This window comes from Chroicocephalus ridibundus, chromosome 9 (assembly GCF_963924245.1).
Source record: "Chroicocephalus ridibundus chromosome 9, bChrRid1.1, whole genome shotgun sequence".
Classification (NCBI taxonomy): domain Eukaryota; kingdom Metazoa; phylum Chordata; class Aves; order Charadriiformes; family Laridae; genus Chroicocephalus; species Chroicocephalus ridibundus.
In genome coordinates, this window is record NC_086292.1 from 1255846 (window position 1) to 1271946 (window position 16101).

Genomic DNA, 16101 nt, shown 5'->3' on the forward strand with positions numbered 1-16101 from the left:
AGGCCAGGAGGAGTCTCATGAAAGCACAGCTCGTGATCTTCTGTTCAAAGGCAGGTGGAGAGCAGAGGGGAGTCTTTGAGCCAGGACCGTGTCCAGAGACATGGCTGGACGCGTGGCTGATGGGGGAGGCTGGTGGGACCCTACGGCAGCACCAACTGCTCAGCCAGGAGGTCTTCTGCCCTGCAGCTTGAGCAGTCGGAGGCTAATCTTCACCAAAATGAAAAAAAAAAAAAAAAAGGGCCTCAAGTTGTGCCAGGGCAGGGTTAGATCAGATATTAGGGAAGTGGAGTGGTGGAGTCCCAACCCTGGAGGTATTTAAAAGATGGGTAAACGTAGTGCTTAGCAACATGGGTTGGTGGGGGGTTTTGTCAGTGTTGGGTTGATGGTTGGACTCGATGAGGTGAATGGTCCCTTCCACCCTGGGCAATTCTATGATTCTAAAATGAAAACCCGTGAAAAAGCACCAGTGCAACTTCTTGTAGATGGGAGCATGGTCTGGAACCTGTTCCCAGCCTGTTTCACCTGGACCAGGGCTCGGGGAGACCACGTTAGAGGGAAAAGCAAGGTTTGTCCTTCTCCAGCACCTCGGTAAGGACTTCTCACACTCTGTCCTCTCTGCTCGAAGGGAAAGGGCAGGTCCCCTCTGCCTTCCTTCCCGTACTCATCTTGCTCCGGACCATCTCCCCAAAAGCTCCGGGTGGAGCAGCTGGCTTTGCACAGCCTGGGCAGAGGAGCCTTTGATGTCTCTTTTCCCCGGAGGTGGCCGGGGCTGCAGCTTCCTTCACCCAAGCGCAGCCATGGGGCTCCCCCGAGCCCGTCACAACAACGTGCCGAGCAGGCAGGCTGCTCCGCGGTCCTGCCCCCAGCTCCCTCCCTCCCTCCCCTCTCCTCCCGCTTTATTTGTTTATTATTTTCATCTCCTTCGCCCGAGCTGTCCCGCGTTCCTCCTGCTTCGCCCTCCTCCTCCATCCCCGTCCCGCGTGTCACCGATTGGTCGCGGGGGCTGCGCTCGGGGGGAGCCCTGCGATTTTCTATATAACCCCCCGCTCGGTGCAGAGAGACCTCGGCAAGTCACGAGCGGGGAGAAACATTCCCCCGAGCACGAGCCCACACACAAAAGCAAACTCCGGGATCTACAAGGCTGCAATTCCGCCAGGGCCCGCGGGACATGCCCGGCTGCCCCTGCGGGGGGAAGGAGCCCTGAGAGGGGGAGAAGCCGATCCCAGGAGCACCCGAAGTTCGTGGGCACGACGAAGGTAACTTAACTCCAATGAAAAGCTTTGCTGTTCCGTGCACTAATGTGCAAACAAAAATGATTTCGTGCTTCAGGGCAAGTTTTTGCACGTTTTTCAGATGCTGTGCGAGGTTTTTTTGCAGGTTTTTCAGATCCTCCTCCTCAGGGGGAGGCGTTGAAGGGACCAGGGTGCCTGAGGAAGGTCCAAGAGGTGGGCAGGGAGAGGGTGCACGAGAAGAATCCAGCACACCTCTGTGGGGAAGGTCTCTCTGCTTGCGGGCCAGGTCAGGGAAGCAGCTGGGGATGTGGTGTTACCGTCTGCCCTTCTCCCTCCTGTCCCCCACCCATGGCATCTTTGCTGCCAGAGATGTTTATCCCAGAGAAGGTCTGGTTTGGGTTTGGTGGGCTTGGCGTGGCAGGGGAGCGCCTGCGGAGCTGCAATGGAGGCAGCCCGCCCCGCTGCGGGCAGGAGAGCAGGCAACACGCTGTGGTGGGAGAGGCTGGCCTGAGATGAGGACGCTGCCTGGGATGCGGTGGGCTCTCCTGGGCTCCCAGGCAAGGGCAGCCACAAGCCCCCCAGCCCACGATGGCACCTTTCCGACAGGAGCGGGCTGCGCGGGGTTACGGCAATGGTTTCCAGTTCGTCTCCTCCCTGGGAATCATTCTCTGATGGCCACGTCGTGACTCCAGTGGTCTCAGCTGCCATTTGGACTCAGCACAGCGTAAAGGGCATTTCCACTTTCATGCGCCTAAGCTGTTTGCCAACAGGAGAGCCCTGGCCAGGCAGGTGGGATGGGGACGGCCCCTCCGGGCACCAAGTCCCTTCCCCAGATGGTCAGCAACACGAGCAAAGCTCAGAGGATTTTTGGGTCAAGTGATGCTGGCTTTGGCTTCACACCTGCTGGGCTTCTTGATTCTCCTGTGCCTCAGTTTCCCCCACAACCGAGAAAGGGTTATGCTTTCAAGCACTCTGAGATGTGAGAGGCAGCATGGAGGGCGAGAAGTAAATGGGCTGTTGAACAGGAGAAAACAATGCTTCTCTTTTACTAAACCGCTGGACTTTAAGGCAAGACAGGGGAGAAGGGCTTTTTCCTTCAGCGGGGCCGGGCCGTGGGCCATGTCCTGTGATCCTCGCTCACATGAGCTCTTCTGCCAAACCCCCGGGGGCTGAAGGGCCACAGCAGGCTCTGCACTCCTGCTGCGGGGAGAGCTGCTGCGGAGGGCACAGGACACCTCCCAGGGATGCTCTGGTGCCCCTCCGTCAGCTGCTGCCTCGAGCAGCCACCACGTTCCTCCGCGTCCCCAGGCAGCCCTGAGTGGCAGACGCTTGTCTGTGCCATCCAGAGCTGCTCCCTGAGAGCTGCCCGGACCCTCAAAGATCCCAGGCAGGAATTCCAAGCTGCAATCCTGTGGGCATAGTGTGGAGGAGAGGAGGGCATCGGTCAGGGCATCCACCCACGAGATAACCACCCCTGGTGCAGCCTGGGGCAGGACAGAGAGCTGAGGACCTTAGCAAGGGCGCAGCCGAAGTCCCTGCAGGGAGCCAGAGCGGGGGTTTGTGCCCAGGTCTCCAACGACTCAGGTTTGTGCTCCTCCGGGTGATTTATCCACTCTCTGCCCTCCCCCCCTTCCCAGCACAGCTGGGCGCCCAGCACCTGGGCAGGAGTCGCAGCTGAGAGTAACATCCAGACAGGTGAGAGCGAAGCCCACCCTGGTCAGCCGGCTCCAGGACAGCAGCTGGAGGGGACGCCCAGGTAAATATCAGGAAGATGGTGGGGCCGGAGGAGTTTCTCTGCTCACCAGGTCCCAGATATGGGGTGTGCTGAAGGTACCAGGACTTCCGTAGCCACCAAGGACAAAGATTGTTCCAACAAGCTGGCGGGAGCATCGCTCTGCACGCGCTGAGTGGTGACAACTTTGTGAGCCCTCAGCTTTGACCAGTGCAGCTTTGACGAGGCTCCTCCTTGTCTGGGCTCCTTAATACCCGGGTATTCTGGCGCGTAGCTTAGTCCCTTCCCGTAGTATTTTGTACTGGTTATCCGAGGTGACAAGCCGGCCACCCCACCGCCCCCTCCTTGGGAAATGAGCTCTGCCCGCGCGGGAGGGACAGCACGGGCTGAGGGCTTCCCCGGTCTTCAGGTCAGAGATATCCCTCAGTGACGGGATACCTGGTGCCTCTGAGCGCAGGGAGCTTACAGGCCAGATACGGGATGTTCCCCAACCGTCACACGGAGACTCTTCTCTAAATGCTCTCCGCGCCATTGAAAACTGCTCTTTTTTTTTTCCGCCAGAGGCAGGCAGATGACTTGGCCGTGCCTGTCCTGGCTCACACCGATGCGGCTCATCTGCAAGATAAGTTTGCAAAGCTGTTCGAGCCTGCACAGATAAAAGGCACAGAGAACGCGCAAGATTGCTAAGCACCAGGCATGAATATTTTAGCAGACGGAAGCATGCCTCTGGTGAGCTGAAAAGAAAACTGATGGGATCTTTAACTTTCCTGCGGTGAAACCCTGTAGGCTGCCGTCACAAGGATTCAAACTAGTGAAGAAACATCTTTAAAACATGGTTGTTTTAACAGAACTGAAAACTTAACTCTCTAGTTCATGAGGTCTAAGCTGTGACTGAAGGGGTTTGGTTGTTTTATTGCCTATATTTGGCACACAAGGGAGAATGAATTTTAGGCTTCCTCCTGACGCTGCTTGTTCACAGTTTGAAGTACCAAGGGCCGGCTCGGAGGACATAAGAGGGTCAGGAAGGACCAAGCCTGATATAGACTTTCTGGCAAGAGCAGTAGGGTGGAACTGAGAAAAGGGAAGGTCTGGTTAGGCTGGTTTGTTGGGAAAGAGTCCAACTTCATGCCGGTTCTGCTTGGAGCCTTCCAAACAAGCAGAAAGGCCCGGGCATTTCTACAAAGCCTGGCCTGAGCCCGTGGCACACGAGGAATGCACAGCAGCATCTCGAGAAGCTGTGGTGGCACCTGGCGGGACTCGTGGTTGGCTTGGCCGTGCCTTCCCAGCGTGGGCACAGCATGTTCCCACCACACACGCGCCGCTGGTCCTGGGGTCCCCCCCGGTCCTGGGCAGCGGGAACCCTGCTGCAACCCCGGCGTGCCGCGGCTGGATGGTCCCGGGGAGCAGATCCCCCGGGTACGGCTGGTTTGGGCTCAGGTCCCAACTCCACCTGGTGGAGATGGAGACTGAAGTCCCATCTCTGATCCCAGGCGGGAACCCCCATCCCTGCCCAACGGGCTCCGCTGGAGCAGAGCCCATGCTGGGGGAGCCTGAAAAGGCTCCTGTTTCTAGTCTCGGCACCGCAGTTTTCCCTCCCTTCAAAGCTGTAAAGTTTCATAGTTTGAAAAACACGTTCTTCACCCACTGTGACGGGGACAGCCGAGGTCTGTCCCTGTCTGGGGCACAGACTGGCAGGGTGCTGACATCTTCCACTCCCTCTCTGGGCTCACCTCCCACTGGTGGCCATACCTGGGCCATCCAGAAGCCCCTTCCACAATTTCACATCGCGCCAGGACAGTGCCACGGCCTTCCTCAGCTTTCCCGCGTGGCTGCGGAGCAGCAGCTTGGCTGGTCCTGCCTGAAAGCATCGGCTGAGATTTGCAAAGCAGAACCCCCTCCGGTGATATTTATCAGCAGTGCTCCAGCCTTGGTGAGCTGGAGAGACCTTTTGCTGTGCTCAGCAGTCAAAACTGCGAACAGCACGGGCAGATTTATATCCCTGAGTATTGAGCTGAATGGGCACGGTGGATTTGGAAAGGAAGTGGTTCAATTAGCGACGATAAGGATGGGGAAGGAGGGGCTGTACTGCTCGCACATAAATTGGAGGAAGATGCCAGGTATCAATACAGCGTTTCTGGAAAAACCCTTGCAGTATTTTCCCATCACGGGTCCCAGCAGGGGACTTTTCACTGTGCGCTGAAAGTTGGCACATGGCAGCCCGTGGGATCTAGGTGGAACCAGGGGATCTTTCAGGTCGCTTCCAACCTAAACCGTTCCCTGATTCTCCGATCTGCTGAAGAGCGGGACGTTAGCGCGGCTCCAGCTTTCCCCTTGGCACGAACTGGAAGAAAAGGCCTGCTGGTTCTGTGCACCCCAAGATGGGCTTGGCAGAACCGCCCAGGCGATGAGAAGCGTCCCCAGGGCAGGTGCCCCAAAAGTGCTGCTTCAAACCATCAGGAACTAAATGAGAAGCGTGGGGCGGGCGTAAGGGAAAAGTCAGGTTTGCCACGTGAGCAGCAAAAGGAAGGTGCAACAGCTGATTCAAGCCACCTGTCTGAGAAAAGGCAGTTTGCCCTCATTTGCTGAAATGCTGCGTAAGAGGCACAAGAGACTGTTTGGTTTCCTTTTAGTTTGTTTTACCGATCAGGCATGTTTAATTGTCGCAGCAAAGACTCCCACCCACAGAAGTCGGCTGCTTTGACCAGATGGGATCTAATCTGGCATTATTTCTGATCACTGTGATGACAGACTTTCTCCAGCAATTCCTTTCGTAGACTCATAGAATTTTCTGGTAAGATCATCGGGTCCAACCATTGACCCAACACTGCCAAGTCCCCCACTACCCCATGTCCCTCAGCACCACGTCTGCCCGGCTTTTAAACACCTCCAGGGATGGCGACTCCACCACTGCCCTGGGCAGCCTGGGCCAATGCTTGACAACCCTTTTAGGAAAGAAATGTTTCCTAATGTCCATCCTAAACCTCCCCTGGCGCAACTTGAGGCCGTTTCCTCTTGTCCCATGGCCTGTTCCTTGGGAGAAGAGCCCGACCACCCCTGGCCACCCCCTCCTTTCAGGGAGCTGTAGAGAGCGAGAAGGTCTCCCCTCAGCCTCCTCTTCTCCAGGCTGAACACCCCCAGCTCCCTCAGCCGCCCCTCACCAGACTTGTGCTCCAGACCCCTCGCCAGCTCCGCTGCCCTTCCCTGGACACGCTCCAGCCCCTCAATGGCTTTTTTGTGGTGAGGGACCCAAAACTGGACACAGTATTTGAGGTTCCTCCTTCCTCTGCTAATCAAATTCTTTCCCTTGTCCCTTTCTCCATCTGTAGATCCAACTAAGACCCAAGCAAGGACGTCCCACGAGCACTGCAAGGACTTTGGCAACCAGCTTTGCCGTTCCGTCCTCAATGGCGAGAATCCCAGCTCCCACCACTCTAGCCATTTTCCTGGCTTGCCTCTTCTCCGGGGCACACAGCCAGACCCCAAGGGCTTTCCAGGAGAGCACCATCCCCTTTGAGACACTTGGCCAGGAGCAGGCTTACAGTCTGGTCCAGCCAAGCCTGTTCCAGGATGCCAGGCTGTCAAACCACTCGGAGAGCCTCCCCAGGAGCACCAGCTCTGAGCCGCCCCTGCTGCCCGTGTGCGTGAAGCCTGCGGATATCAGACACATCTTCAAGTACATCAACACCATCGTGTCCTGCACCATCTTCATAGTGGGGATCATCGGGAACTCCACGCTCCTGAGGATCATTTACAAGAACAAGTGCATGAGGAACGGGCCAAATGTCCTCATCGCCAGCTTGGCGCTCGGAGACCTTCTCTACATCCTCATCGCTCTGCCCATCAACGTATATAAGGTAGGCTCCACGCGGCACGCGAGCTGCGCCAGCCAGGCCATTGCTGGGCTGGTGTCTGCTCCCACCTGCCTCGCTGCCCCGGGGAATATCCGTCCTCTGCTCTTTATTGCAGGCCCCATTTTTGCAAGGGCGAGGGAGAGGGTGTTTCTGCTCTCCAAAGGATGAGAAAAACATAAACACAAAAAGCTCGGAGTATGTTCCTGGGAAAGCAGAGGTGTTCTCAGCTACAGCTGTGTTATGCACACACACACGCACACACACGAGCACACAACCGTCCTCATCTTTTAAATCTCATCTAAAAATCACAAGAAAATAATCACTCAGCGTCTCCTGACATTACAACCCCATGTTGATTTCAGCTGAGCAAAAATTATTGTTCTCGTGCACAGGGACACTTCTCCCGGCACAGTCCGATTAACCAGCCTCAAGCAAAGAGCTTTTTTACTCTAGCTAAACGTGAAGGCTCACCCAAGAGCAAGGAAGAGGGCTGTATTGTAAAGGGGCTTCTTTCACAGACACTGCCCTCCAAACGAGCGAGAAGAGGCACAACAAATAATCAGGAATAATCAGGATTTCCCTAGGCCACCTGAGCAACCCCTCTCCCTTCCGCCCCTCTCGCTTCCAGCCGTCTGTTGTTGCTTGTTTGAGAAGCCCAAACTGACTGAGAGCAACCTGGTCCTCAGAGCAGCCCCGTTCCCTCCTGGTGGGTCTCCCTTGCGACACAGTGACAGATGAGATGGGCGCAACACCCAGGTTTGCAGACCAAAGGAGAGGGTAGGACTGGTGGGTTGCCTTCACCTGGGGCCCTGATGCCCAGGAGAGCTTCTGGATCGATTTGTTTTGCTGCCAAACTAAGGAGCTTGCGCTGGGGGGTGGTTCTGAGCAGGGGTAACCGTAGAGTGGGGTCCAGGTGTCATGGGGGTACGAGGGTTGCGAACCCAGGCTTGGTCTCATCCTCATGAGTTGCGTAGCCTGGATTTCTCCTGCCTTTAGGGCATCTTGTCCCCACCGACACCCTCTGCTTACCCCAGCTGAGCCTGGGGCCACGGTGCGCGTGTTTTATAAGGAATCTAAGTGTGGCAGATGGTCAGCGTGTGGTAAGGGCTTAAGACCAGGTGGCTTTGAAAGCCACCTGAAAGAAGCTGTCCTTGCTGGGTTTTGGCTGTTTCAGAGAATGACACCCATTTTCCCTGTGAAAGCAACCCGAAGCCCATTGTGGCGTTTAGGATTCAGATCCATCCAAAACCACCCAGGGTATGGATTCAGAACCTGGTTTCTGGACCATCCGCTCACCTATGTGACAACCCATCTCACAACCAGCCCTCGGGGAAACGAACGGTTCCCAGTACAAACACAAAATACCGGAGAGCGCACACCGCGTAACCCCGGCGGAGGTAACCTCAGAGTGCTTTCAGCTGCTCTTTGTGGGCTCCTCGCACCTTGCGGGTAACCACCTGCTGTTACGGGAAGCCGGACACGCTTCCCCGAAGCAGCCTGTTAACCCTGCGGTTCTTCCCCAGCTCTTGGCAAAGGACTGGCCCTTTGGCGTGCAGGTGTGCAAGCTGGTCCCCTTCATCCAGAAGGCCTCAGTGGGCATCACGGTCCTCAGCCTTTGTGCTCTCAGCATCGACAGGTAAGAAACGACTTCTACAGCTGCACTGCCCAGCCTGACCCATATTTAACCACAGCATGTCCCTTTGTGACCTGAAATAAAAGCCCTCAAAACCAAAAGTAGAGAGGAGATATTGCTTTACTCGACATCGGGTGCTAGGGGGAAAACCCACAAATGTAGCACCCCTTACCGGGGATATTCACCCATTATTTATACACACAATACTCTCATAATTCCTCCTACTGAATCCATAACTCCACCCAGGCTCCATTCATTAGGATGACCGAATAGTCTTTTTGCACACGCGTACCAAATTTTGCTGCATCGGCAAAACACTTCTGCGCAAGCGTGAGTGTCTCGGTGGCCGTCTGGGTGAGGAGACCCTTCCTCACGTTATCCTTTTAAGGTATCGAGTCATCTCAGGACAGTAAAAGTTTGCTGTAAGTTTGCCAACTTCTTGAAGATAGTAAGGGTGTTCTTTGAAGCAGCCGTAACTCTGTCCTAATTGGTACAGGCGTACGTACTTGACGTATAGAAGAACCTTGAGGTGATTAACTACTTCTTGTTGTCCCATCCTTGGTGATGAGCTACTTCTGGCTGTCTCCTCATTATCGCTATCTGTACCATCAGCTCAGTGACTAACTATTTTTTTACACAGTAAGAAGGTCAGTAATTAGCTATTTTCTCACGCAGTAAGAAGGTTAGCAAGAAACAATCATTTTAGAAACAAAGCAGAGGCCTGTCTTTGGTAACACCTTCATTGTGACCACAAGGCGGGCAGCTTGGTCCCAGGCCAAATTCAGAGATGGGGACAGGATCCTCTCAGGTAGGGTTGAAATCCATCGGGAACTGACTCTGGTGACAGAGTTCAAATCCTGCTGCAAAAGGCTGGGGTGAGGATCATGATGTGCTGGAACAGCTGCTGGGGTGGTGGGGAAGGGAAGCACGTCCCCAGTGGCAGGTAGACATTGGCCAAGGGTAGCTACCATCACATTCAGCCGTTGAGCCTCCATTTCTGATCTTTCCCGTTCCACTGAAGGGGAAGGTTCAGGGGTGGAGGAGGAAGGCAGAAGAGAGAGAGCCTTTGGGGACAACTCTAATCTGCACCTTCTCAGCCCCTTCCTGACAGTTGCTTTTCTCACTCCCATCTGCTCCTGATGCATTCCCACACGTTGGGCAGGTACCGAGCGGTGGCGTCCTGGAGTCGGATCCAGGGGATAGGAATCCCCATGTGGAAGGCAGTGGAGGTGATGCTGATCTGGGCAGTGGCCATTGTGCTTGCAGTCCCCGAAGCCATAGCCTTTGACATGGTGGAGCTCAGCTACTGGGAACAGCACCTGTGGGTGTGCATGCTTGCCTCCGAACAGAAATCCAGCTTCATGATGGTACGTACGCCGCCCCAGCCCGGCTGCAGCGCGAGGGAGCGGGAGACACAGGCAAGCAGGGCACCCTCCCTCCTTGATTAGGGCATCGCTTGCCGCCGTAGATGGCTTCTTATAATCATAGAATTGTTTAGGTTGGAAAAGACCTTTAAGATCATCAAGTCCAGCCACCAACCCGACACTGCCAAGTCCACCACTGAACCGTGTCCCTCAGTGCCACGTCCACACGTCCTTTAAATCCCTCCAGGGATGGCAACTCAACCACTTCCCTGGGCAGCCTGATCCAGTGCTTGACAACCCCTTTGGTGAAGAAATTTTTCCTAATATCCAACCTGAACCTCCCCAGTGCAACTTGAGGCCGTTTTCTCTTCTAGCCCTCGGGGCGAAGACAGGGAGCGCGGTATCAGACAAAGCACAGAGGACCCAGCGTTGTGGTGCCGTGGGGCAGACCTGCCTCGAATGTGGGGTCAGAACACGGTCAGCGGGTCCTTAAGCTGTGTTGTGTCCGCACCCTCCACATCGGGAAGCTTCAGGAGCTGCTGCGCTGCCCCAGCAGGGCAAAGAGCGCCTCCGCAACCGGTCTGCCTGGGCCACCTTTGTCACGGGGGCAGCTGAGGGGGAGCGAGGGAGTTAAGACCTTCACAAGGCATCAGAACTTATCCCACCGTGTCTACAAAATAAGCCCCTCGCGTTACTTGCACGGGAGCGCTGGGGTGGGCTGGCAGCCAAAGGTAAACCAGCCTTCGCCTCTCTAGGTTAAACCCGCGCACCAGCCCCGGGGGGGATCATCCCGCGTGCACTTAGCGCAGGAGCCGTTTCACTTTCACACATCCCAAGCGCCTGGTAGAGGCCAGCGTTGGTGTCAGGAACTGGGTCAGTTCATGTCCCAGTTACACTCCCCCCCCCTCCCCACTTTCCCCGGTTTCCAGTTGCTCTTTCTTTTGCATGCAGTTCTACCGGGACGTGAAGGACTGGTGGCTTTTCGGCTTCTATTTCTGCCTCCCCTTGGTGTGCACTGGCGTCTTCTACACCCTCATGTCATGCGAGATGTTGAGCAAGAGAAATGGCATGAGGATTGCGCTGAATGACCACATGAAGCGGGTAAGAAAAGCGGGAGGGCAGAGACTCTGATACTTCTCAAAACAGGAGGGAGGGAGGAGGGAGCGCTGCCCCAGGGGGGGACACGCGCCCGCCCCGTAAAGCCACGTATGAGCCGACACAGCCGCACAGCGGCCAACAGATGTTGTCGCGTGGATGCAGATGCACAGGTTAAACCGGGGCTTTCAGCTCTACAACCTCCCGTCTCAGGGACAACCCAAACCACTAGCCTGGTGGCCATGGACCAGCTTGATTTTCAATTTCTTGTGGTCATTTATCTCTGGCCGCGCTGTGCCAGCCCAGATCACGCCAAACTGGACCCAATGCTGCACGTGCCATATGACAGACAAGGGGTGCAGGGACAATGGTTGACTGTCCCCTCCCACGCTTTGCAGAATGATCCCTCGAGGGGGACCAGCTGCAGTGTGAAGGGTGGATGGATGAGGCCCCCACGTCCCAGGGAGTATCACCCCAGGAAAGTCACCAGGAGCAATGGTGGGAAGGGGCGGGAAGGAATCTGGTCCATATCGTTCTGCTGGTACCCTGCCCCTTCCCACTGCCTGCATCCCAGGGCCCTGCTCGTGGCGGGGGAGTTGGGACCTGCAGGTTGTGCTTTGGAGTCAAAAGGGGTGCCCAGCCCTCGTCAGAAATTGCTTGACGGGCCCTTGCTCAGTGTGGGGAGACGGTGCTTTGCTCCACCCGCTCTCCGACGCTCAGCCAGACCATCGCCTCTCCCCTGCCCACCTTCTCTTTGCAGCGCCGGGAGGTGGCCAAGACCGTGTTCTGCCTCGTGGTGATCTTCGCGCTCTGCTGGCTGCCGCTCCACCTCAGCCGCATCCTCAAGAAGACCATCTATGACCAGACGGACCCCAACAGATGTGAACTGCTCAGGTAGGGCCACCAGCAGGAGGGCATCGTGCAGGAGCCCCTGTGGGCACCGGCAGAGGCTCTGCTGGGCTGCAGGCTGGCGGAGTTGCCTCCCAAACACCTTGTTTCAATAGCTCCTTTTTTGTCAGGCTCTCCTGACGGGCACAGAGAAGGGGTGTGGGGGACCATAAGAAGAGAATAAATTAATGTCTCTATAAATGAAATGTCTCTATAAAGCGCTGGGTTAAAGAGGTCTCCTGGGCAGGGGAACTGCAGCACGTCTGAGGGCTGTGCACTTTCTGCCACGTCGTAGGTGCCTGTTTCCCCCTCTCCTCTTCACCCATCACAGCAAAATCCAGCTCAGGCCACACACTGCTACTGTGCTTGAGTTTGAGAACATCAAAGTCACCAGGGGGAATCAGTTCTTACACTTTTGGTTTCCTTGGGAAATGCTCCTCACTGCAGGAGGGACGGCTTTGGGCTCACGTCTGTGGTATCAGTCACTGCTCCTCTGGGGGAGCAGGTTCCAGGCCAGGCAGTTTGGAAACTCTCCCTCAGTTCTCCGCTCAGTGAGCTTCCAACACGTCCACCCTCTTCTCTCCCCTCCTGCCTCAGTTTCCTCCTGGTGATGGATTACTTCGGGATCAACATGGCCTCCCTCAACTCCTGCATCAACCCTGTGGCGCTCTACTTCGTCAGCCGGAAATTCAAGAACTGCTTCCAGGTAGGGTTGACCCCTCCAGAGCTCCTGGACGTGGCAACCATTCCCAGGCACCATTCCCAGGGTCCCAGCTCCCATGGACCAGGCACGGTGCAGCAGCCCCCAGGATTCCCCTATTCGCTCATACACTGATCATATTTCTACTCCCAGTTTTCCCCCTGCTCGGTGCATCTCTTCCCAGCTTCAAGTACGCTAGAGCTTGCCGCCCTGCGATGGGGAGGCTTTTGCCAGTGCGGGACCAAAGACAAAGCTAAAAAGGTCCCTGATGTTTTGGATCGGAAACATCCCCACAAACCATTTCAGGACTAGTGGAGCCCTGAGGATGGGATGGGATGGGATGGGATGGGATGGGATGGGATGGGATGGGAGGGGAGGGGAGGGGATGGGATGGGAGGGGAGGGGATGGGAGGGGATGGGAGGGGAGTCACCTCTCAGCTGCTATGGCAAAAAGGAGAGTTGAGCCCAGCTAAGCATCACTCATATTGCCTGTCCCCCAGGACAGGAAAACACAACTGCAAAAGATACCCAAGATTTCGGTATCTTCGTTTCCAGTCCCCACCAGCCCTATCGTGGAAAACCTGCTCCCAGCAGATCTGCAGGACAGCACGGCTCAGAAGTGCGGGCTGCGATTCCCAGCCTGGCACGGTGCGGGTTGACTTGCCAACATCAGGAAGGGACTATTCCCTCCTCTTTCACCCCGTAGCCCACCCTTGTAACCCCTCTCTCCACCCTCCTGTCTCCTCACAGTCCTGTCTGTGCTGCTGGTGCCAGAGACCGGCCCTGAGCATCACGCCGACGGACGAGAAGGGCTCTGTCGGGAAGTGGAAAGCCAACGGGCAGGAGCTTGGGCTGGACCGGAGCAGCTCCCGCTTGAGTAACAAGTACAGCTCTTCCTAAAGCCATCAGCCGCGGGGCCGAGAGGAGAAGGCACTGTGCCCAAGAGGGCAGGACCCCTCCATTTCTCTCGCACGGCCGTTTCCTGGCTGGGCCTGCATCGTTTCTGCCTTCGTGTCGTAACCCACCTGGAAGGAGCTGCAGCATTTCACGGGCCCCTGGGACTAGCTCTGGACGCGACCTCTGAACCACGCCGATCCGCCCTCTGGGCCGAGTCACCTCTGGAGGAGGGGGAAGGGGATTCAGATCCTTGTAGGAGTTTTTGTTTCCTTGCAGGAAAACTAAGTGACTTGCGGCCATTTGTCTCGGGTGGAAACGTGGGGTGGGGAGATGTGTGTGAAAAGGGAAGGAAGGTTGAGATGTGGTCACCTCGAGATGGATGTGGGATGAGGTGGAGAGGGACAGACCCATGAGTGACAATTTCCAGCTGAAAAAGCCAAAGAAAAGCTTTGATAACTTCCCTTATCGTCTCCCTCTGTTGCTGGGACAGTTTGTCCCTGGGCAGAGAGCCAGGATAAGATCCAGGCACCGCGTATGTCTGGTAGACCATCAATGGCGTGAAATCGCCTCCTGTTCCTGGTAGGGAGAGATGGGCAGTAACTTGGCTTCACGGTGTGACCAACCTGACCTGGGGAGCCCTACGAGTGCCCCTCCTCCTCACCTTTTCCTGGGAGATCTGCCCCAGGCCCCTCACCCAGGGGTGATGTTCACCCCACCTGTGTACAGCACAAGAAAGCGATTGTATGTGACCGAATGGCTTAGGGGACCAGACATCCTTGGCAGAAGGTAGTGGCAGCTTCCAGCCAAACCACCGGCTCCAGCTTCCGCCTCCCCGGGGGCAGGTGAGCTCCCGGCTGGCCCAGCACCGTTGCTGGCCCAAGGGGTTGCCCTTCCAGGGAAGGGTTTGCAAGCCCAGGAAAGGGAAGGCAGAGATGGCTCAAATCTGGATGAGGCTGGGACCAAGGAACCAGCCCTCACCTTTCCAACCCTCCGCGTAACCTGGAAACGGAAAATCTCTCCCTGACGCAGGATGCAAGGCAGAGGATCCCGAAGATGTGCCCTTCCACAAGAACATCCAGCCTTGACCCACGATCTTCAGCAGCTGGAAAGTCCACAGCCTCCTTCAGCCGCCGGCTCCTGGGAGGGGCATCGCCCGCAAGACCACGGCTCTGAAGGGAAAAAAGGGATGTCCTGCGTTTGGATGCCCATAATTCATCTTCCTCCAGCCAACAAGGCTGAGCTCCAGCGGGGCAGTGGGGCTGGACCCCAACGTGCCTTGGCCACAGCACCGTGACACCAGGGTTCACACCACTTGTAAGGGGGACAGAGATGTTCGTCCTCCTCATGGTCAAACCAAGGTGGAAAAGGCAATGGGGAAGGTCCGATCTCAGCTGGAAGAGTTGCTGGAGCCGACCGAAATACGGCAAAGAGCTTTCACAAATTTACTAGTTAAAATAATTAATCCCCGAGTGCTTTTCCAGCATGTTTCTCTAAAAAATCATGCTTGCATCTCTTGCCAAAAGTTTAAGAAAACCTATATGAGAAAGTTCTAGTTACAAGGTTTTTGATCATTTTTCTGTTGGTTTTTTCTTCTCTCTTTTACCTCTCTCCCTTTCTTTCTGCTTTCCCCTTTTCATCCTGTCATGGAAAAAAAAACGGAGAGAGGAAAAAGGGAGAGGAGAAAAGACCTGCAAAAAAAAAGCAAAACATTTTCCAGGTGTTGGGTATTTTTTTTTAGATTTGTTTTTACTGAAATGCAAATGTTTTACAAACAAATCACATTTCTGAAAGACAAAGGGGTTTCAACAAAACGGGAAAGTCTGAGGGCCACGAGACCAGCACGTTTTCTATAAACTTGCCTACCCAGGAGGGCAGATTGGTCCCGATGGCCGCGGCTGCGCTCTGCCCCAGGGCTGGCTGCGCTTTGCTGGTGGACACGTGAGGTCAGCGGAGAAAACGTACAGAGACCGAAATGTTCCAGCCCAGACACCTTAGTACAACGGTATTTTTTAATGATTGTGCTTATAAAAAAAAATTTGAATTCTATGTATTTCTCTATTTGTCCACGTTTACAGGCAAATGGATTCTGTGACTTCAAACCAGCACCGCGTACCGCTCCCAGGACACAGCGGTGGGGACACCAGTGGCACGTCAGTCCTAGTGCCGTGTCTCCCTCACGTCCTTCCCTACCCCAAATTGTGGCAAATTCCGTTCACACTGGCCCGGCTCCTTGGTGATCTCCGGCCGGGATGAGCCCGGCCCTCTCCTTCGCACCAGGACTGCCCCGCCAGCTGGCAAACAGCCACTCGGGAGTCATTTGCTTCACGTTCCCACCTGCGCCATGGCATCTCCGTTGGCATTCCCTAAAATTCCTGCACGCGCCCGAGCCCTGGGTCCAGCGCACTCGGGAGGTGCTGGGGCAGCACTCCGGGAGTGCCGGCGGCTGGGAGGGAGGGTGGGAAGGGACAGATGGGATGTGCCGACCTTTCCATCTGCTGCCATGTGCGTCACCGGGGGGTTTCCACTAATTACATCCCTTCAAACAAGGGTCTGCTTGTTGGGCCATGCAATGGGGAGGCCCACCGAGGGGTCAGACCCCTCGTCAGGGAAAGAAGTCCCGTAACAGGCAGTATTTAGGCAGCTGACTGGGGCGCTCTGGCCCTATGGGTACAGTTTTTCTCCCGCTCTCCCGAAATGTCTGGTGCTTTG

At 55.9% G+C, this 16101-nt stretch overlaps 1 protein-coding gene across 1 annotated transcript; it reads left to right on the forward strand.

Moving 5' to 3' along the window:
* The first annotated feature begins 939 nt into the window (after nucleotides 1–939).
* On the forward strand, nucleotides 940–15438 carry LOC134520469 (endothelin receptor type B-like). The gene is made up of 8 exons (XM_063345861.1): nucleotides 940–1256; nucleotides 6291–6818; nucleotides 8339–8451; nucleotides 9611–9815; nucleotides 10764–10913; nucleotides 11668–11801; nucleotides 12393–12501; nucleotides 13246–15438. The coding sequence occupies exons 2-8, from the start codon at nucleotides 6369–6371 to the stop codon at nucleotides 13393–13395; spliced, it is 1311 nt and encodes a 436-aa protein (XP_063201931.1). The 5' UTR covers nucleotides 940–1256; nucleotides 6291–6368; the 3' UTR covers nucleotides 13396–15438.
* Nucleotides 15439–16101: the final 663 nt, after the last annotated feature.